The sequence below is a fragment of the Mastigoproctus giganteus genome, chromosome 7, assembly GCF_048544385.1.
Source record: "Mastigoproctus giganteus isolate SK-2022 chromosome 7, ASM4854438v1, whole genome shotgun sequence".
Taxonomy (NCBI): Eukaryota; Metazoa; Arthropoda; class Arachnida; order Uropygi; family Thelyphonidae; genus Mastigoproctus; species Mastigoproctus giganteus.
In genome coordinates this window covers 64977088-64998897 of record NC_143581.1, presented here as the reverse complement: position 1 = coordinate 64998897, position 21810 = coordinate 64977088, and the positions used below count along the sequence as shown (strand labels likewise).

Here is a 21810-nt window from a genome sequence, read left to right as displayed (position 1 = left end):
AGATGCCCACACACCAAAAAAAAATCCACAAATAAACAAGCACACCTCTGGAAAATTTTCCACACCGTTTTTCCTTTATGACTTTCCTTAGGGTGTATAATAGAGGATGCATGTGACTCCCCAGTGATTGTCTGCTTGTGTTCCAAGTGGAGAATGTACAAAATTCCCTCAGCATTCCAAAAAAATGGTGGCCTAATCTTGCCAGCTGAAGGTTGTGCCCAAAATGTTTTGGGTTGGGGAGAACCCTTGCGCTTCCATTGCATCGATTCTTGCTTCATCTCAGGACACCAGTGATGAACCTATGTTTCATCACCCATAACAATTCTAGAGATGAAAGTTTAAGGATCCCTTCCATAAAGCTCCAAATTCTCCTCACAACACTACTCTGAATTTCTTCTGCACAGGGGTCAGAAATCTAGGGACCCACCTTACATTGAGAACCCGATGGCTACATTTGTATGCTTTACTTAAAAAGAAAGAAATACTCTCACATCAGTTGGGTGTGGGGAGAACAGTCTATTGATAACCCAGTGTAATTTTTTGCCTTGCTATTAAATTGTTACTTCTGGTACAGCAAATCCATCTAGTACACTGATTATTGAATTGAACTTAGATATATTTCATGAAGTGTTTGTTTCAGGAATTTGAATGTACTTCACTGCACTGCTTACTAAACACACCTATTGAATGATTTATGGTAATTTGGTTTATCGCTAATTAATTTTTACAGGGAATGTTGGGAGGGTTGGTAACATTTTAGAATAATTTACTGTAGGATGTTTATCTGGTAGTGACAAGAATTTATAGTATTCTACTAGAGAACAGTTATTTGGATTGTTATCTAAGAGGTTTAATTTTTTCTTCAGGCATTCTTTTGTTTAAAAAAAATTACAACTACATCAAGTACAGTTGTTGGCAACAGCACAGTTCATATTGTCCAGTGGTGAATTATTTAATCTAGGGTCTCGTTGTTTCTTTTTCTGTAGAGAACTCTCGTTCTGTCCCACCATTTTGAAAGATGCTGAACTTTCAAAACATAATGCACATTTGCATGAAAATGATTTGACAGTAGTCAGAAGTAGCCCAAGATTATTTGGTGCACTGTTCGGGGGACCGCTTGATTGTGCCTTAAGCCGGCCCTGACAGTAGCAATTCAATCCAAACTGCAGGGGAAAACTAGAAACTTGTTTATAACCCCTATCCTTAATTGAAACTAATTTCTATGCTGTTTTAAAAGAAGCTTTGCTGCAGCATTTCACATTATAGGGACACCACAAATTTCCAGACTTAAGCCATTCTCAAAGGAGTGGTGAATCTGTTTTTTTCTGAAAAATAGTAAAGGCAATAGTAAATAGTAAAAAAAATAGTTGACAACTGCCCTGCCTTTACTATTTTTCTCCGAAAAATAGCAAAGGCAAGGCAGTTGTCAACAATCAATGCGATTTTTCTGTTTTCTTTCGTCATCTTTCTATCTAAATTTAAAATCCACTGCTCAAAAATTTCACTTGTTCATGCAAGATTTTTTGTTGTAGTTGTAGTCCACAACTTTACTCCTTTGAAACATCAGGGTTGTTTACTTTTGCCTATTACCAAAAGCCTCAGTTTTTCATTTCTAGTCATATTTGCACCAACCAAGAGTATAATTCACTCCTTACTATTTTTACCGCCTAAACATTTATAACCTTTAAAAGTCAGTGTCTTATTCAGTAAACATTTAAAAAATAGACCTGTTTCTTTCTAATGGGTTCTAGTCTCTTTCGATTAGAACTCCACTTTCAACAGAAATAACTTTTTGAGTAAGCCACGGCACTTTTTAAATTTGTCCAGCCAACCAGAACTGGCTTGGAATGTTTTATGCCCAAGAAAAGATACATACTCTGTAGCCTTTACTTTTATTAATGGCCTTGATATCGGCACGTTTTGATCTCGAATCAGCTTTATCCACTTAAAAACTGCTTAATCTTCACATAGGCATAATTTTGCACGCTTCCGGCTGGGTCCCATTTCTTCAAACAATTTGAAAATCGAAACTGAGTTTTTCAGAATGGTTAACACACTACTGGCAGGAATACCAAATTTTAAATCTTTTTTTTTTTTTTACGCCTTGATCTACACTATTAAGCACTTTAACTTTTTCACAGTACAGTCAAGGATTTCCTCTTTCACACTGTAAGGTTACTTGCACAGCAGCTAAAACAAAATGGTTTTAGGGACCACTTGTACCTACCATGTAAACAGACAGGTGAAATTAAGTGAAAGCGTGCAGGACTCATTTCTTTGAAACAACAGAATTTCCAGGATAAAGGAAAATCACTCTCTCCTAATTCTCTAATAGGATGCTTAGAGTAAAGAACAGGTTGACTAGAGCCAATGTCTGCTTCAGGAATATACCTTAATCTTTCCTAATGACTGTGGACACTTAGATAGCAGGTGACCAGCATGACTTCTCAGTACAGTAGTGTATAGGTTGTACTTCTTTTTAGCCATTGCTGACCCACTGCTGGGCAAAGGCCTGTCCTAAAACCTTCCATCTTTTTCTATCCCACGACGTGGTGGGCCAGAATGTTTTATCTCTTAAAGGCTAAAGGGATTAATATTTAATACTTTTAGCTCTTAATTCTTGCTTTCGACAGCATCAGCTTTATTGCCTAAAGGCCAGAGGTGTGAAAAATGTGTACCTAGGTCTCTCGAAATCAGTTTGTTATATGAAATTTTCTTTGTGATAAAGAAACTATTTTCGATGTAATGATAAAGGGGAAATCAAAAAAGTTCACTGTATGGAAGTTCGTTAAAGAGAGGTCTGACTGTATCTAGTGGATCATGTTATAAAATTTTTTTTTTTTATATGAAAATCTCAAACAAGGTATCAGAACCTATAGTACAGTCAATCCTCATAGAGCACGATAGTTGTGTTCCTAGAAATCCTCGTGCAATATAAATAACAGGCCCTATGGGAAAAATAGGGTTAGGTGCCGACCATCCAAGATTGAACACACATTTGTAACCAGAACATTACCAAACACAATAAATAATCGTAATAAAATACGTAAGTATTTTATTACGACCATTACATAATAAAATATTGCTAATGCTTTTGCTTCTATTGTAAGCAAACTTTTTTTTTGTTTGATTTTCTATTGAAGCAGATGACAGCCGTTCCATCTCTTCCAATTCTTTGTGCCTTGATCTAATGGATTTTAATTACACTTTGAGTTGTTCCTGCTATGAAAGTTGTTTTTATTTTCTCTGCATTCTTTGTAATTCTTGGTATTGCCTCATTTAGGCCAGTAGCATGTGCAAATCACATGGTCATAATTTCGCTCAGTGTTTCAAAATTTCATATTTTTTCTCTATCAACAGAGGCGAACTGGCCATAAGCCTTACCGGGGAAACCCCAGTGGGCCAGAGGCCAGAAGAGGATGGAGACCGGTGTGATTTTGAGGCCACTACAAATTTTCCCGGGTAAGAACTTTTGACCCAGTCCGCCTCTGTTTATCGATATTGCTTTTCTTTTTCTCTCTGAATCTGTAGTGTCTTCACCAGGACACTTCCTTTTCACACCTTTTAAGTATTTTACTAATTTTTAGGGAATAAAGCACAATTACAAAACGAGGAAGCCCGCTTAATACACAAAAACAAAGCTGCGCGATGTAGCAACTGAATAAACAACACCGTAAAGGCAGAGACACACTTTCACTAGCTCACATTTTACTAAATCACATTTCTGAGGGTTACTACCATAAAACAAAAACTATTTCCAGCTGCGTTTCGGCTAGTGGATTCTGTTATAAATTGGTAGTAAACTCGATCTAATTGCATTTGCAATAACAGCGATAGCTGGAATTGTGTGGGTTTTTACGTTATTATGGCGAAAAGCGTTTCCCCTTCATTAATATAAAAAACATAAATACATTTTCAGAATCTTATCTTCACTGCTATCGTGTTGCGTTCAGTTGGGCTGATTCTGCATTTGACTGCCATTTCTTGTAAACACAAAGGCGAATTGTGCATAAGTGAATTCGGTTCGTGTTTGTTATATATGATATCGTTCCCCTATTTATAAATAGTGTATGATCGAATTCGTGTAGTGTAAACACGTGTTATACGAGGACTGACTGTACTTAATACCATGCATGGGCTGAATGAGAAGATGAATGAAGATACTTGTTGACATTAGACTTGAACTTCTGTAGACTGTAATTTTCAGGAAAAAAGTATGAAGGAAGTTTGTTGCAGTAAACGGCAGTTGAATGAATAAACAAGGAAGGTGAAAAGTTGGTTCTGTGAGTTTGAAGATGGACAATAAATGGATGTTGGCTGGTGGCAGCATGTGTTCGGACTGTTTTGAAAGAGAGAGAGCAGAAATTATAAAGCCAATTCAGAAGAACAGTGACCATGGAAGTATCTGAAGAAAAGGCATGCAGCAGAAACATTATATCTATGAGATAGAGTGGAGAGACTCTATTAGAGATGACTCATTAATTAACCTAACTGCTCTCTTCTGAATGGAATCTAGAAGCCTGAGAGAGGTTTTGGGAGATTATTTGTAATGCTTGTGCCAAGAGAGATTAGAAGTCAGGGTAATCCCCAATAGACATGTATAATCTTGCCTAGACATCAGTCATCGAAAATAAGCATAGGAGCAGAAGAATCCTTTTTGTGAGATATAAGACAGGACTGAGTTTTAGAAGGATTGAAATCAACTAACTTGTCTTTCCCCCACTGGAAAATTAACTGGAGATTAGCATTTAAGGATTGGTAGTGGATATTCGAGAAGTTGAAGCTGTGTGTGCAGGGCAAGGTTTCTCAAACTGGAAGGTGGACTGCAATGTGCTATCATCAGCCAAACTATGGATAGGATTTCCGGTCAATAGAAGAAGGTTATTAATATACAAGAGGAAAAGAGTGGGAGAAAAAACTGCACTTTGGGGAACACTAGCATTACTGGAGAAATTAAAACAGAGGCCCATCTAGCATCCCAAGCAATAAGTGGTCAGAAAGAAAACTGCAATTACAAAAATCAGTTTGCAAACCACAAGATGGAAGCTTATTTAAAAGGCCTTTATGCCAAACACAATTAAAATTCTTTGAAATGTCAAGAAAACTAAACTTTTCCATTGAATCTGTCCATAGATGGGTAACATAAGCCAGAATATCACCAGTGGATCGACACTGATGGAATCCATAGTGGCGATCGTTGATCAGGCGGAAAGTTGCTAGGTAGTTTAAGAGTTGGTGGTTAATTGATTTCTCCATTACTTTAGAAAGAGTAGAAGTAATTGCAATGAGAAGATAATTGGACGGGATTTGTCACCCTCTTTAGGAACTGGCTGGATATGAGCAAATTTCCAAGCAGAAGGAAAAACACTTTTGGCATAAGAAAGTGAAAAAAAGGCAGCAAAGGACAGGAGTAAGTTCACAAGCACGGGTTTTGAGAACAAGTGGAGAAATACCATCAGGACCTGGAGCTTTCTTAGCATCACGATTCGTCAAAATCCTTCTCTCACATCCTTTTGATGGAAGACCACAGGAGGATGGGAATGGTGGGAGGTGTTTTGCCAAGATCATTAATACATGAGTTGGAAGAAAAATGGGATGCTAACGGGTCGGCTTTATCCTTGGCCGAAGTGACAACAGAACCATCTGGTTTTGACAGAGATGGACAAAAGTTGCGGCCAATAGCTTTGGCGAGAGACCACAATGTTCCTCTACCATTAGGGCAAGAAGCAAGTTTTCTAATCTTAGCCTGTTCAAAATCTAGTTTGGGCTGATTAATAGTTGCTTTACAATTGTCGCGTGGTGTAGGCAGAAAATGAAACTGAAAAATTGGAAACAAGCCAATTACGATATACAACATTCTTCTCCTGAATGGCCTTAGCACTTTTATTGGAAAATCAAGGTTTAGATATTATTTAGGACGAGATTTTAAAATGGAGTGTGGGATAAAGGATTCCATTCCTATAAGAATAATTTCGCTGACAGTCTGAGCAAACGTTGACATCAGAAGTTTTGGAACAATAGTCTGACCAAGGAAAAGAAGAAAAGAAATCTCACAGGTCATCCCTTTTGCATTCTTGTAATGCCAAACAACACGAGGTTGGGAATAGCCATGAGATAAAGGCTGCATTGGAGAAGAGACAATCACCAAGTTGTGATCTGAAGTGCCTAAAGCACCACTCAATTCGACCGTGTACTTAGAAGGGTTGTTTGTGAGAAGAAAAAAAGATCAATGTTGGCTGTATGGTTAGGATTGTCCAGTATTCTTGTAGGTAAATGAACAGTCTGTGCAAGGTCATTAGTAATTGCTAAAGCTTCTGCATCTCGACCAGCTGGGTCGGTGTGAATAGAAAAATGGAAGCTAGCTGGAATTATGAACATTAAAATCACCAAGGAAAATTACCTCACTGTTAGGAAAGTTGGAGTGGAGAAAGTCAAGTTGCAAAGAGAAGAAGTCGAAGAGCTCCAAGTGATTAGTGGAGTTGGGAGAACAGTAAGGGCAACAGATGAATTTGACAGAATGTGGTAGAGAGATTTTATGCCAGAGAAGATCGAAAAGAGGAGATTCCAAATTACCAGGTCTCTGGCAGGGAATATCAGAATGAACATATGCACCAGTACCACCTTTGAGGCAAAATTAATCATACAGCGAATAATTTGGGCAACTGAGATGAGCAGTAGTTGAATCAACCGATAACTGAGATTCTGTCAAAAAAGTCCATGGAGTTTGGCAGACTGCAAATGGAAATGGACATCATCGTTGAGATTAGAATTGAGACCACGTATATTTGTGAAATAAACTAGGAAGTGTTTGGGAGGTTTAGATCCTTTTGAAAATAAGCTTACTCTATTAGTTTGACAATTCGTGGTGTATTCAATAGTAAGAAAAAGTGGGGAGGACATGCTATATGAAGTAATGAAATTTTTGGATATGGTGTACACATGGTAAGAATATACCCAGATCCTTGACATAACGTGGCCTCAACAATGCCAGCCGCGTACACACTACTCAGACTCTACCTCTACTCTGCCAGATAGTGACTGGACTCCCTCCAGTCACTATCTGGCTGAGTAGAGGTAGCAAGATTATACACTAGCTGATCCGGAAGTCTAAAAAGTCACCAATAGGTTCGGTCCATTGTACTAACTAGTGGCCGGCCTGTGAACTCCGTTTTAGTGCTGTACCCTCAAAATGTAAGGAAGATTAGATCTCTCCATGATGTTCATCATAACCTCAAAAGTCATCAGTCATACTGCATGATGGAAGAGATGGGGAAGGATTGACCGGAACATAGCTCTGGAGACTAAACTTAAACCCAAATTACGTGACACCCTGGAATGTTGTTGTGGCCTCCCCCGGTTGAAAACCATTGCTTTAAAGGTTTGAAGATATTACCGACCATGTATTGTGCAAACCAAAAGGCAACTTAGCTCTAGAGACTAAACATGGGTTCATCACTTCAAGCCTTCAATAAGCAAAGTGGTGGTATTGCACTAGTTGATAAGAGTCATCTACCACCTAGTATTGCCTGGTAACACAGAGGGGTGGCATTCCTCCATGCAGTATTGGTGCCATACTTCGACCTCTGCTTACATTGGTTCACACCTGGGTGGTCACTCATAGTGTGCTTGTGCATGGGGCTTATACCCAGGATTACCAACAGTCCCATCATCATGAAGGTGCAAGCAGAGGATTTGGCTGTCACAGACCATCTGGACTTCGCCGAAATTGGATCCCCTTGACTTGAGTGTCACCCGAATATCAGTTCCATCGGCGTTTTAGACTCCCAGTTAGCAAGTACAGGTTGTCTGGCATATCTGAGAGAATGTCTGTGACAACCTCAAGGACCAAATTATGATGAGTGATGGCAGATTTCTTATAACACAGCCATTATGCTGTATTATGCCCCTCCATATTCTTATTTGTTTATTTTTGGATGTATGCATGTGTGTTTCTTCCCTTAACCGTTTTTTTGTTTTTTTATACCAGATGCATACAATCCATACGAGATCACATCAGGACATTTGATTGTTGCAAATGTTTTAAACGAATGTATTCCATGCTATCATATTTCAGATTGCAATCTGAAATATGATGACACACTTCCAAAAATCTGCTTATATTTTAGTACTTTTATATTGTTATTTTGTAGTTTTATCTTTTTAATTTATTTATTGCTCTTTTAGTTTTATCTGATAAAATTAATTGCTCCCTCTTCTTTCATTAAGACTTTTATATTATCATATCTATTCTTGATGCTTGGAGTCTCTTTTTTAATATTTAGTATGCATGAGTTTGCATATTACAAGTTTGCTGTATTATATTTAAGTGTTAAATATTGCTGATTTGGTTGTTATGGAACTACAACTAATCTGTCATTATTATATTGCATTAAATATTCACTTTAAATCATTTCTCATTCCAATGGTGTTATATATATGCACAGATATCAGTATATTATCTGATGAAAGTGAATCAGATAATAGCAAACTTTTTCGGCATCTACAAATTAAGCAAAGAATGCACGGTCCTGCTGATTATTTTCATAGAGACAACTAGAACTTTATACAGAACAGAAATCCGTACTAAAATTATATAATATAATGTTGATTGATAAGGAAAATGCTGGTTGCTTGTACCAATGTTTCCATTATCTGTACTGATTGCAAAGATAGGAAAACTGCAATGTAATAACAGAAGAAATAATTCTGTGTTGCTGCTGAAGTATTACATCTAGAAGTTTGGAGGAGACAGCAGCAGAAATTTATAATTTAGCATTATCATTAGCAAGGGAACATGATGCAAAAATGCAAACTTATATAGCATCAGCCAAAAAAAAAAAAAAAAAAACCCCACACACACACACCCTTCTCATTTCACCCATCCACTTGCTCCAAATGTTTGTCTAGTTCTGCCTTGAATCTGTTTAAGCTATCAACTTCTATTTCAGTTTGATTTCATTAATCAACAAACAGTGAAGGGGTGAATTGAGGACCTGAATAATAATGTTAAAAATTAGTTATTAAAAGATAAATACATAAAATTGAATATTATTCTTTACAAGTAGGTGAACATATGGATGTTTCTAAGAGCTGACTGACCATTGATATGGTATGATTTTGGTAGTGCAATTAATGAAGATTTCTGTTTTCCAGTCATTGCTAATGTGTAATTGTCATTGTTAATATTAGTAAAGCTATTTTTAATACTTTAAATAATTTCATAATTGTAAATGAATTTTGATGGTCATCGTGTGTGAGTGCCAGTGCTGATGGGATGTCTGAAATTTCAGAACGGTATATTAGACTCTGTTCATATTTTGAGGTATTATCCAAAATGTAAAATTGACTCATTGGTGATATATTGGGAATCATTGGAAGAAAGAAGAGAAGGATGTTAGAAAAATCAATCTGCAGTGCAGTCAGCAAAAGTGGTCAATTTTTATTAAGTGCATTCTTAAAATTAACATATCTTTAATGTCTTTTATGAGCAAGTGCTTTGTTGATTTTTCATGACAAGTTTGGTGGCATATTTGTCTGATGGCAGTTTGTATGATGGGCATACTGGGGAGAGCCATAGTCATTTTTTAAAGTCGAAGTAAATGGATGCTGTGATTATGAAATTAGACTTTTGATTTACAGGGTTGATGCTAACCTCACTAGCGTCTGTATGCAAACAAATTTTTGTGCACTCCGCACTCCCTCACAGTCCTGCATATACCTCATACTTTGAAATTTTTTCAATATTTGAAAAGAGTAACGTTTAAAGGTCAGTGGAATGAAAAGTCATCATTTATTCATTATCAAATGTTTAGCTTTTTTTATATGAATAAACAATAACAAAATATAATTTATTAATAAAAAAAAATACAGTTATCAGCAGTATAAAGCTGCGTTGCAATCAAAACTTAATTTTTCTACTTTAATAAAATAATATTGATATGAGGGAAGGCAAGAAAAGAATTAAAAGAAAATTTAAAAGATCATCAAGGGCATGCAAAACATAGACTTCGCTAATTATTATGTTATGTTTGTAAGTATTGCCCACATATTTACCTGAGCAGGCTTTCCCCAGCTGCTTTATATAACACTGAAATACAGGAATCTTATGAACATGGAAGCTGCTCTATGCTCAAATCTGCCTACCTCTGAACTTGAAATTTAGAGCATAGTTTCAGCAAAGAAAGCTATGTCATCTCATTTAATAAGTTTTGTACTACTGTCATTTTTTATGATGTACTCATATCTATATATATATAAATAAAATAGAGAAAATGAGGGGGAAAAAAGTTAGTTATTATTTAATAAAAATGGTTTGATGGAGTACAAACAGAATTTTTTAAAAACTGTGTCTGGTGGTTTAGAATTAGAAACCATTGCTTAAAGTATATCATGTGTTAATAATGCCTGCAGAATGTTGTTTTCATATTTAATAAGCATATTTTTGAATTTTGACTCATCCATTCAGGTGTTCGTATAGGAGAGGTTTTAGACAACAGGTATACAGTTTATGGATATACAGGCCAGGGTGTGTTCAGTAATGTTATACGAGCAAGAGATATGGCAAGAGGCAATCAAGATGTTGCAGTAAAGATCATTCGTAATAATGAAGTAATGTAAGTATTGTCTCATCAGTAACAGTGAAGTTTTAGATTTTTTCCCCTCCAGTTATATAATAGCTTTATTATTTATTTTTGAATTTTTTACATTTGTTAAAGTATTGAGGCATAAATTTTTCTATATTGTAGTTACTGCTAGAATTTATTTATTTATTTTATTTTTTTCTTACTTTTCATGTTACAACACAAGTCCACATCATAGGAAGGGTACTTATACTTGCGTAGAGAGGCTGTGTTTGTGTGCATGCATATATGTGCAGTATCGACCGTAAATAGAGTTAATGTGTTACTGTGATTTCAGTTAAAGTGTTCTTTGAAAATTTTCTATTTTGAAAGCACAAATTCTGGATTTGGAGTATCGCAGTTACAGAACGTGGATGCGAAATCACTTAAGAAGTTTGCCCTCTACATTATAATTAATGTTAATCCTTATCAAATCGATAAATAATATTATAAATTTTTGTAGTCAACTATACAGCTTTCCATTACTTTTATAATGCAAACGAAGTCGTTTGGATTTAAGGGGCATTAGCAACTTATATCTTACTGCGGCATTGTGTAATTACTGTACTTTTTAAGTCTTAATAAAAAATTTAAATTTAAAATATTGAAGCATGCTATGTGCTTTGCACCTTTTATTTTGGTGGGGGGGGGAATAATTTGGTTGAAAATTTTACAAAAAAAATGTTTTAAACATAATATAGAAACATCAGTTTCTTATTCTCTTCAGTCATCTTACTCATTCACTCCTGTTGAGGGTGGATGACACTACTATGTGTGAGCAATGTGACACCTTTTTAACAGTAAGACATATTTTATCCGAGTGCTCACTTTACAGGCACGAACGTCGTCTATATTTTACTGCTTTTAGCCATATGACGGAGCCTTATACACTCAGTCAGATTTTATCCAACAATGCAAATTTATCAGCTGTTTTTAGTTATTTAAAATGTTTAAATATTTTTACACATATTTAAAAGTTACCGTCTTTATAAGCATTTTACATATCTTTATTTCTATACATCTTGGCATAAGGTGTAAGGTACATTGTTGTCATGCGGCCCCAGGGGTTTCCCCCATCTCCGCGTTGCTTTCTTTGTGGGTGTACCAGTTTCCTGGGAATGCCAGAGGTTTAAAAATGTGTGGGTATTGTACCTTTGTAATGTCGTGTACCGTTGTTCATCTGGTCATTTAGCCGCTGGAGCCCAGCGTGCCCCACCTTCGCCCCGTGGAGGCAGACCAGGAAATACCAGTAGACTAAGATTTACTCTGGCAGGTCCTGCCTCTTAATTTCCTGAGATTTCGGCAGCTAGGACCTAAAAAAAAAAAAAAAAACTTATGTACACATACACATATATGCACATATACACAAGTGATACATAATATATACGCATCCATGCAATCGTAATTACTTTGGATGTTTGCATACAGCACGTGTGCATGCATTCATATGGCAGGAGTAGGGCATTGCGTAGGATAATTAGGCCGAGACTGGGCGAAGATTATTTTTCGGCTAGATTAAATTTAGTGTGTAGGGCGCTCGCGTTGTGTATAGATAGAGTGGGGGAGGGGAGGAAGAAGGTTGGGGGGAAAAGGCAGAAGTATGGGGGACACAGAAGAGATTCCCCCAGGTGGTCAGTGAGGCATGCCCATGCCTCACCAGAAGGAAAGGTGGGGTAGCAGGGGGTGAGGCGACTGGTCATCTCGTCCTCCTGCCAGGAAGGGGTATTAAAGGAGAGCCAGGCTAGTGCTTGGCTCAAGCCACCAGAACAGCTGCTATTCGTCCTTCATTCAGATTTTTTGTCTATCTTCATGGTTGCTTAGTAGTCCATCTTTGGTGTTATGCACATTTTGGCTTCTAGCCATTATGTGGCTAATGTGCATTCAGGTCCCGTCTTCTTCTGTACAGGGCTTCAGCGAACTTTGAGAAGGCAATATATTTCTGTCTCCCGTCCAGGAGGTGTTGTTCTCTATCTCTGGGCAAAAAAGTGATCCGAGTGATGAGTTGGAAGCGGAGGTCATCATAAAGCTGGCATTCATGCATGAGGTGGTGCCAGCTCTCCACAGCAGCAAGTAGGGTCATCTGTAATGCCCAGGGCTGTAAGTTTAGCCTTAAAGGCACCATGTCCTGTTAGCAGGAAGGTCGCGTGTAGTCCCGGCGTGAACCATGCTGGAGCCATTGGATAGAGTTTTCCAACGTTGGGGAAGAATCGTTTGGTGACTTCTCCCTTTGGGAAATTCTCCCATCTGGTTTGCCAGGTTTGCATGAGATGATTTGCAAGTCTCTTTTTCTCAGTCAAACGATTTGTGGTAGGATCTGCGTTGAAGCCGGCGAAGGTGCAGGCTCTTCCCTTGGAGAGTTCATATAATACTCCACATTTAGCTACTTCGAGGTCTAAAAGTAGGGTTCCCGCCAGCACCTGCAGCGCGTGGGTGCTAACTGTTCTGCAGGCCCGGGTTATGGCGAGCAGCATGGCTCTATGGATAGAGTCGAGGATTCTGCGATTTACAGCCATGGTGACTTTGGGGTACCAAGCTCCGGAAGCATAGGTAGCTATCGGCAGGAAGGCGGCTTTGTAAAACAGCTTGAGGGTCTTCTTTTTCAATCCCCAATCCCTTTTTGCGACTCTGGTAACAAGGGCTGTATAGCCCCGTATCTTCTTACGGATGTATTTCAAGTGTGCCTGGAAGCAGAGAGTGGGGTCCAGTATTACTCCCAGGTATCTAAGTTACTTGGACAGTCGTAATGTGATACCATCAATCTTAATCTGTGGGGGTCTCCTGTAATCTAGGGCACCCTTAAGGAGAGTGGAGTCCGTTTTGGTTGCAGAGATCCTAAGGAAGTGGATATTGGTCCATTCTTGTAGGATTTTAAGGGCATGATTTGCCTTTCTTTCCAGCTGGATTCTGCTGTTTCCCTCTATCATCAGGATGAGGTCATCTGCAAAGGCTTTTGAAGACGCCTCTCCAATATCGGTATTTAGGAATTCATCCAAAACGATGTTCCATAACGTAGGTCCTAAAACGGAGCCTTGTGGACAGCCTCTGTTGATTTTTCTGGTGAGTATTTTATATGAAGCAGTCACCATGATGAGTCTACTGGAGAGGTAGCTTTCGATTACTCGATAGAGGTTGCCTGGCATCCCACTCCCCCGGAGCCGGGCCAGGACGCTCGGCCACCAAAGGGTGTCGAACGCCCCAGCAAAGTCGATAGAGATAGCCAGGAAATATTTGTTTTCTGTGGCAGCTGCACGTGCAAGGACGTTCTTCAGGGCATCTACAGTCGACGTTCCCGGTCTAAAGCCGTACTGGTTTGGGGACATTAGGTTTGCCTGTAGGTAGTGAGCCTGTATTCTGGTTAACAGGAGTCATTCCAAGAGTTTACTGCAGACTGTTAGTAGGGCTATTGGTCTGTAGGAAGTTGGTTGGTCTGGTGGTTTTGTCGGGTTTTTAATTATGAGTTTAATATTTGCTTTTTTCCAGTCCTTCGGATAGGTTCCAGTTTGGAGACATAGATTGAAGAGGTTCAGTAGCATGTCAGGGGCTATCTCCACCACCTTCCTGATGATTTCGGGCTCCAAGAGGTCCGGACCCGGACATTTCTTACTTTTAATAAGGTGCGCAGCCGCTTGTAGTTCCTCTATTGTGAAATCCGGTTCCCTGTCTTCTGTTCGGTAGTCGTCATTCTCTGTGCACATCTTGATTTGTTGGGGTGTCTGTGGGTCTACATGAGGGTGGAAGGTTCCGTCCAAAATATTGTTAACAGATGCCTCCCAAGAATTGGTAGCATCTCCCTGTGGTGTTATGGTGGTTGAAATTACCTCTCCCCTGAGAAGTTTATTAGTGGTTACTTTGTAGACCTTGTACATCTTGGCATAGTGACCTAATTTTTTAGGTTGCTGAAATATAAATCTCTTTTATATGACCTGGTTCTGGCACATTATAGCCTTAGTCGCTGATGCGCCAATAAAACCCAAAACAATCAACCAACTAACTTATTCTCTTTCACTTTCTGGTTTTAAAAAACTGTTAATAGTGCGACATTTCAAATATGTACATGCTTATTTGTATTTTGCATAAATATTATTAAAATACTATTAAAAAATAAAAATTATATGTATTCGATACCCTTAAAATTTTAAACTCGTATCTTACTTCTTGCATTTTGAGAGAATATCAGGTTTTGTATTCCAGTCTTCACCATGTGAAAACAATAAATGTTTCAGGAACATCTAAAGTATGGCGTATATGTTTATTGAACTAGTAGGTAAAGAAAAACAATTAAAACCTGAAACTGTAGACAAACACAGTTGTGGCACTTGTCTGATACCATGCTACTCTTCTAGGAGAAAGCTAGATAGTTGCAAAGATGGTGTTGAGTGTCACATGACAGGCTCTTGCATGAAAATCGTAAGAAAATTATTTCAGAAATGGTTGCAGTAAAAGTTTGACTATACTTAGGAAGGTAGAAAAAATTTTCAGATTTTTAATCATTGATTAACAGTTAAAGCAGGAACATTATTTTTGAGGGTTGCATGTCATTTGACCAATCGACCACAGCCAGATTAAGAAATATGGAGTAATCACAAATGAAATGAAAATCAGTTTGTTATAAGGTTTAGTCCGAAATAATTCTTTTTTGTGAGTATTCTCAAATAAAATGTTTAATTTCTTAAAAACAAAATGTCTTATACGCTAAAGAAATTTGTATATTTTTATAGCATAGGTCATTCCTGCATTCTTTTCAAAACCTAATACTGTAACTGCCAACAGTATAATACTTTGTGATATTTGACATTCATGGTTTTTTTGATTATTGTGAAAACTTGCACCCAAATATTAAAACAGTTTAAAAGTTTGATTTATGAAGTATGTCCAAAAAATAAAGACCCAAACCCTCCAAAGAGTAGACAAATATCAGAGAAACAACATTTTATATAGAAATTATGTAGGATACATGTTTTACTATATTTTTACATAACACTGAAGACATGTAAGCACTTGGCATGCATATGGACCAGTTTTCACATGTATGTGCATTTGAGCTTAGTAGGTCAATCCCATGTGATGTTCTTGTATTCTGTCTTTGTGGCCTTTCCAGTGTATGAACAGAAAATTCATTTTTTATTTATGTTAAAATAATCTTGTGAAAAATTAGGGTGATTAATAGCAAATATCAACTTGTATCCTCCCAGTCATGTACTTGAACAAACTGCCCCCTTCTGAAGAGATAGTATAAAAAGCTGTTCTACATGAAACTGACCTTTAATTGAATTTATAATTGTTTTTCCAGTAGAAGTGAAACATGCTTGCTTTTAGGTTATACCCATCCTTTCAAGTCACTGTTCCTCCTTTTATTTTGTTTTTGCATCTCTAACAAACAAAAAATAATTTCCTCATTATTAAATGTTGAGTGATTCAAGCAGCAAGTGGCTTTCATTTTCCTATGCGTTCCTAAATATTTTGGTTGCTCTTGTACTTTGTCTTCCCATGGGATTTTATGCAGTTTCTCATTGATCTGACCATAATCTTGTTGTCCAGTCGGCTGTCATACATTGGAGAACTTGCCTCAAAATAAAGCAAAAGCTATTTTAGCACTAAGCTGAGATCTCCATCTGAAGAAATTCATCGAATGGCTTGCACGTGCCTCATCAGCTTTTCAGCTAAAAAGATTAAACATTTTCTACTTTCTTTTGTTCAAAAACTTCTCCACCTCTACCTGTAAAGATTTTTGGTTGTTAATTCTTTCTAGAGTAAGTTTTCTTGTCAAGTTTTTTTTCCCTGGGCAGTGAGTTTTCCACTAATGATGGGCTCTGTGGAGTGAGTTTTTCATGAAATTTTGGAAATTCATAAAAATAAAAACTTTGTACAAAAATGTTTTAAAATACTAACACGTTCTTATTTTGACTATTTCCAACACTAGAGTAAAAGTGTCAAAAATCAATTAGAATTTTTTTTAAATCGCAGAAAAATCTTAAATAATTTAACATAGCTTGTTAATTATTTATTTTATTTTATTTTTTTGTTTGTTTTTGTTGTTGTAGTAGTAGTAGTACTATCTTCTGTATCTATTTATGTATCACTTCATTCTATTTCATCAATTTTTGAATTTTGTAAACTGAAATCAGGCAACAATGGCTGACAAATCTCCTACTGTTCCTCTGAATTTATTTTCTGCTGCCATTTATTATACACTGTGTCTACAGTTACTAGGAATAATAATCTAATGGATGGCAGCACCTATAGGAGGAAGATTTCAAGACAATTCATAAATAAGTGGGCATGTTATTTGAAATGACTTTGAAAAACATTAGATATCTGTACTCTGGAAGATGTTAAAAGAGTTGGGAATCAGATCATTAACATTGTTATTTAATTGATTTTGTATAGAAAGATTCCTTTCCCTTGCATGGAAGGACTGGTGTCTAGTTGCCCTCTTGATCTTTCTTATAAAACTATTTCAGAAATGTCTCCTTAGAGACTTGACTTTTCAAATCTTGGCTTTAAATTTTTCATATGTTCATGTATACTATTACTAATCTCTTAGAACAGTGTTCTCCAACATTTTTCTCTTTGCGGCACGCTTTAAGTTATCTGTGACACACATCATGGCACATCAAATTGTTAATCTCCCAAAAAGCTTAGTTTACAGCAGTGTTAATATAAATATGCTATAAGTCACAATAAAATCAATTATTATTCCAGTGAATCAACAGAAATTGGCTCATGCATATATTAGCATTTTATGAACCTTAAATCATTGTACAAAAGCAAAGCAAAGCAAAAAAAAAAAAAAAAAATTCTATTAGTATTAAACCAAATAACTACGCACACCTTCAGTGTGATACTTGTGTCTGCTTTGCTAAACATAGATGGCTGATGCGTTTTGGAATTGTTGACAAAGTAAGACTCATTTCTCTATCAGTGGAACTGAGTCTCTCCCTCTGATATTTTAATCTCAGTGAAGGTTGAAAAGCCAAGTTCACACTAACAGGTAGTCAAAAATGATAATAACACATTAATTGCCATCTTGGAGCTAGCTGGCTATTCTTTCCTTATTGACAACCAAAATGTGTCCAACTGCACTTCGCGATGTTTTAATCGCAATGTTGTCTGCCTTCAGATCTGTTAGCTCCTTTTGTACATTCATCGGAAGATGAATCAAAACAATCCAATAAAATAACAAAATAAGGGGGATGTTTTGCTAATCTTTACACTTTTAAGGAACAGCACATACTTTAGAAAGCAAGCGTTGGATGCTCACGCAAAAAATAATTTACTGTCCCACATATACAACATTGTGTTTCCGAAAAATTACTTGACATATAACAATGAGTAGCATTACAAGCATATAAAAACTATAATTGGGATTAAATAATGTGCAGTTAATTTCTTACAATAAGTAAAGGTTTTTAGTTGTCAATTTCTAATCTCAATATGTATAGTATTATTTATAGATATACAGCTTCAGCAAAGTTCGTGGCACACCTGTCATCTTGTGGCGGCACACTGGTTGCAGAACACTGTCTTAGAAAACACGATTTATTTGAAATTGATACTTTTCACACCTTGTGCTTGCGTGTTGAATTGACCAATCAACAGCATTTGATTCTGTTAGAGTAGGGATTGGTGAGTGGTCAGCCGTGAGAGAATATATCCAGTCTTATCTGGTATCTACTTATTTTAAAGAATATTATTCATTTTGCTAATAGTGTAACCTGTTTTCTTAATAAAACTAAATCCTCATTAACTATTCTGTTCTGGAGTCCAAATTGAGGGTGCATCACCAGGAAGGTCACTAGCTCTTGAGTCCCTGATGAGTCAGTCCCTAATTTTATTTGTCTCTGTGGCAGCCAACAGTAGAAATTCTTCTACTTTACACCAAGTAATATGCCAAGTTTTAGTTTGAAGTCATTACACTCCTTATGTTGGGAACAAAGAAAAGAATCTTGATAGGAACTTGGATCATCTACTAGAATGAACTTGGATTACATGCCATAGGCTATTCAAGTGATGAACATATGGTATGTTCATCACTTGCATAGCCCAGTTGATAACCTGGTAGCCTTTACACCTGCACATACCAAAGCTAATACGTAATTTCAGAGTCAAGGGTCTTGGGTCAACTCCATATCCACCATCACCAAGGTGACCCACCCTAAGGCTGCTTGGGAAACATCTTGAAAATGAAGAGAAAATACACATAAGAACATTCACTGATTCTCATACATAATAAATGTGCAGTTTACCTCACTCTGGGCTGATGCACTTGCTAATGTACCTGCTGAAATACTGCATGCCCCCACTGTTTATGGCCCTGAAACAAAAACATGAAAAACAGCAAGTGGAGCTGTCTTCCAACAATGTTAAGGCCTACAACCAGCCTTTCACAGAACAGGAACTTAAAGTAGCACTTCAGTGCTTATGAGCACCACCTTTGGGACAGATGATATCCATTATGAGAGGATTAAATATCTTTCACAGAATATTTGGCCCTCCTGCTTTATCTCTACAATAGAATCTGTTGTAGTGATGAACAGAAGACAAAAAAAAAAAAAAAAAAAAAGGACTCAGAAATCTTGAACAGTTACCATGCTATTGCTCTGAATAGCTGCTTGTGCAAGATCCTTGAAAAAATGATCAGTGTTTTTTTCTTGTGGTATTTGGAAGCTAATGGCCTTTTCAGGACACAATGTGGCTTCCGTAGGAACTCTTAACCATTTAATCTATCTGGAAACATCCATCCAAGATGCATTTTCTGAAATGCAAGCACATGCTGTCAGTGTTCTTTGTTATGGAAAGAGAATATGACATGGCTTGGAGATTTAGAATGTAAGAGACATTTATAACTTTGGTCTTAGGCGGCACCTTTCAGTTTCTATTAAAAATTTTATGTTGAACCACTTATGTCAAGTCTGTATGAGGTGCCCCCCCCCCCTCTCTTTTTTGTAAATAGGCAGTCTCCTCCTTTCCCCAAATAAATGGTGGTCTTTTTTTAATATTAGTATTAGTAGAGGCAAATGATGCAAGAAAGCGAGCTTATACAGCATTGGCCAAAAAAAAAAAAATCCCCTACCCATTTTACCTATCCATCCCCTCCAATATTTTGTCTACTTCTTCCTTGAATTTATTCAAGCTATTTATTCACTTCCACTACAACACATGGAAATTTGTTCCAATAATCAACACTGCTGGCTAAAGCCAAACTTCCAAAAAAAATCTATTCTCAACCATCCGTTCCTCTATTTGAATTTATGCCCCGTCATGCATGTAGTCTGATCAAGATGAAAAATCTGATCAGCATTAAGCTTGCTCACTCCATTCAGAGCTTTAAGCACCTCAATCAGATCACCTCACGGGTGCCTAGTCTACAGATGCTGCAATTTGGAGAGCTGAAGCCTTTTGTGGTAAGAGCACTCCTTTGTTCCCCTTACCAATCTTGTTGTCCTTCTGTATCCATTCTATATTCTGCTTAAAATAAGGCCTCCAGACCTGTATGCAGTACTCAAGATGTGGCCTGACCATTGCCTTATACAATGGGTTAATTACCTCCTTATCCTTGCTAGGAGGTGCCTCCATAGCCAGGTGGGCAGGAGCAGCAGTGCGTAGCACACGCTTCTTGATTAGACCAGGGTTCAAGCCCGTGACCACCAAATACAGAGGATGCGGAAAGGTCAGGGAATGACCACTTCATATCCCCGGAGCAATACGGCCTTAGTTGCTATGCTCCTGAAAACCAAATAACAAACAAACAAACCTTGTTTGTTTGTTTGTTAATTCCTATATGTCATTGACAATACCTTGTGATCTGTCCTGGCAGCCTGTCTGCACAATTATCCCCAGGTATTCTTCATTTTCCACTGCTGTGAGTGTAGTACCATAGTTAGTATGTTACTCTGGGATTACTGCTGTCCGTATGCAGTACTTTCCATTTATCAATGTTAAACTTCAATTGCCATTTCTCAGCCCCTCTGCCTAAGTTTTCTAGATCTTTTTGCAGTAGCATGTTGTCATTAACCATCCTGCCAACTTGTCGTATCATCTGCAAACTTAGACATTTAGCCTGATATACCTTCAATATCATTAATAAAAACAGAAACTTGTATTTAGCAGTAACTTGCTCTCATTGCCACACTGCTTCAATTTGTGCAGCAGTCTTTTATGTGTAACGGTATCAAAATCTTTCCTGAAATACAAATATATAAATATCAAAATTTTTACCCTTATCCAGAATTAAAGTTCAGACAAATTGCCATTCTGTAGCCTCCTGAGACAAAATTCCTGATGCCTGTACTTGATAAGAAGTTGAAATTCCTCCAATGCATCCATCAACTGCAGACAAAGTACACAAGAAGTCCAGCACTGAACCTCCTGCATGCCATCTCCTCAAAAAATTGGGGTACAGGTCATTCTTCATTTTACTCTGAATCTATCATGTACACGTCTGGTCTAAACTAGATTTTGGGTCTAGTAGTAGTAGTAATAGTGGCATGTGATGCAAGAAAGCAAGCATATGAGCTTATGCAGCATCAGCCAAAAAAAAAAAAAAATTTTTACATGACAATTCCCTCTAAATGTTTGTCCAGTTCCTCCTTAAATTTATTTAACCTATCAACTTCCACAACGACAGATGGAAGTTTGTTCCAGCAATTAACCACCCGCTGGCTAAAGGCAAATTTCCACACATCTATTCTACATCTGTCTTTCCTCAATTTGAATTTATGCCCCCTTAGGTTCATAATCTGAACAAGTGGAAGAATCCCATCAGAATTCAGCATGCTCAACCCATTCAAGGCCTTATACACCTCAATCAGATCACCTTGCAGGTGCCTAGTCTCTAGCCACTGCAATTTGCAGAACTTAAGCCTCTCTTGGTAAGAAGATCCCTTCAAGGTTTATGCATCTGCTAGTAACAGCATATTGAAATGGCTAGACCCTTTTCGCTATAATCCTATTCTCTGTCAAGCCATCCACTTGATAGTGAAACACTAGCAATCTCCATAAAACCTATGAGGAAAAGATTAGAAAGTACACAGATCTAAGACAGGAAGTCAAAAAAAATGGGGCATATGGAATAAGTAATGACCATCGCAATCACAGTGTCAACCACTGGTGTGGTGCATAAGAGGTCCAGAAAGTTACAGATATTTTAATTCAGCGCCTCCGTACCCTGGTGGGCAAGAACAGCAATGCG

The 21810-nt window shown here is 37.4% G+C and overlaps 1 protein-coding gene across 6 annotated transcripts in view; it reads left to right on the top strand.

Annotated features, from left to right (window-relative positions):
* The window catches only part of Prp4k (Pre-mRNA processing factor 4 kinase), a 301728-nt gene that overhangs the window by 188891 nt on the left and 91027 nt on the right, over nt 1-21810 (top strand). For all 6 annotated transcript variants that reach the window (XR_016547202.1, XR_016547200.1, XR_016547201.1 and 3 more), the window contains one exon: nt 10466-10613. Coding sequence is in view for 3 of the 6 variants with exons in the window: in XM_090377695.1 (XP_090233821.1) it covers nt 10466-10613 (148 nt within the window). In the remaining 3 variants the exon portion in view is untranslated. The remainder of the gene's footprint in view (nt 1-10465; nt 10614-21810) is intronic.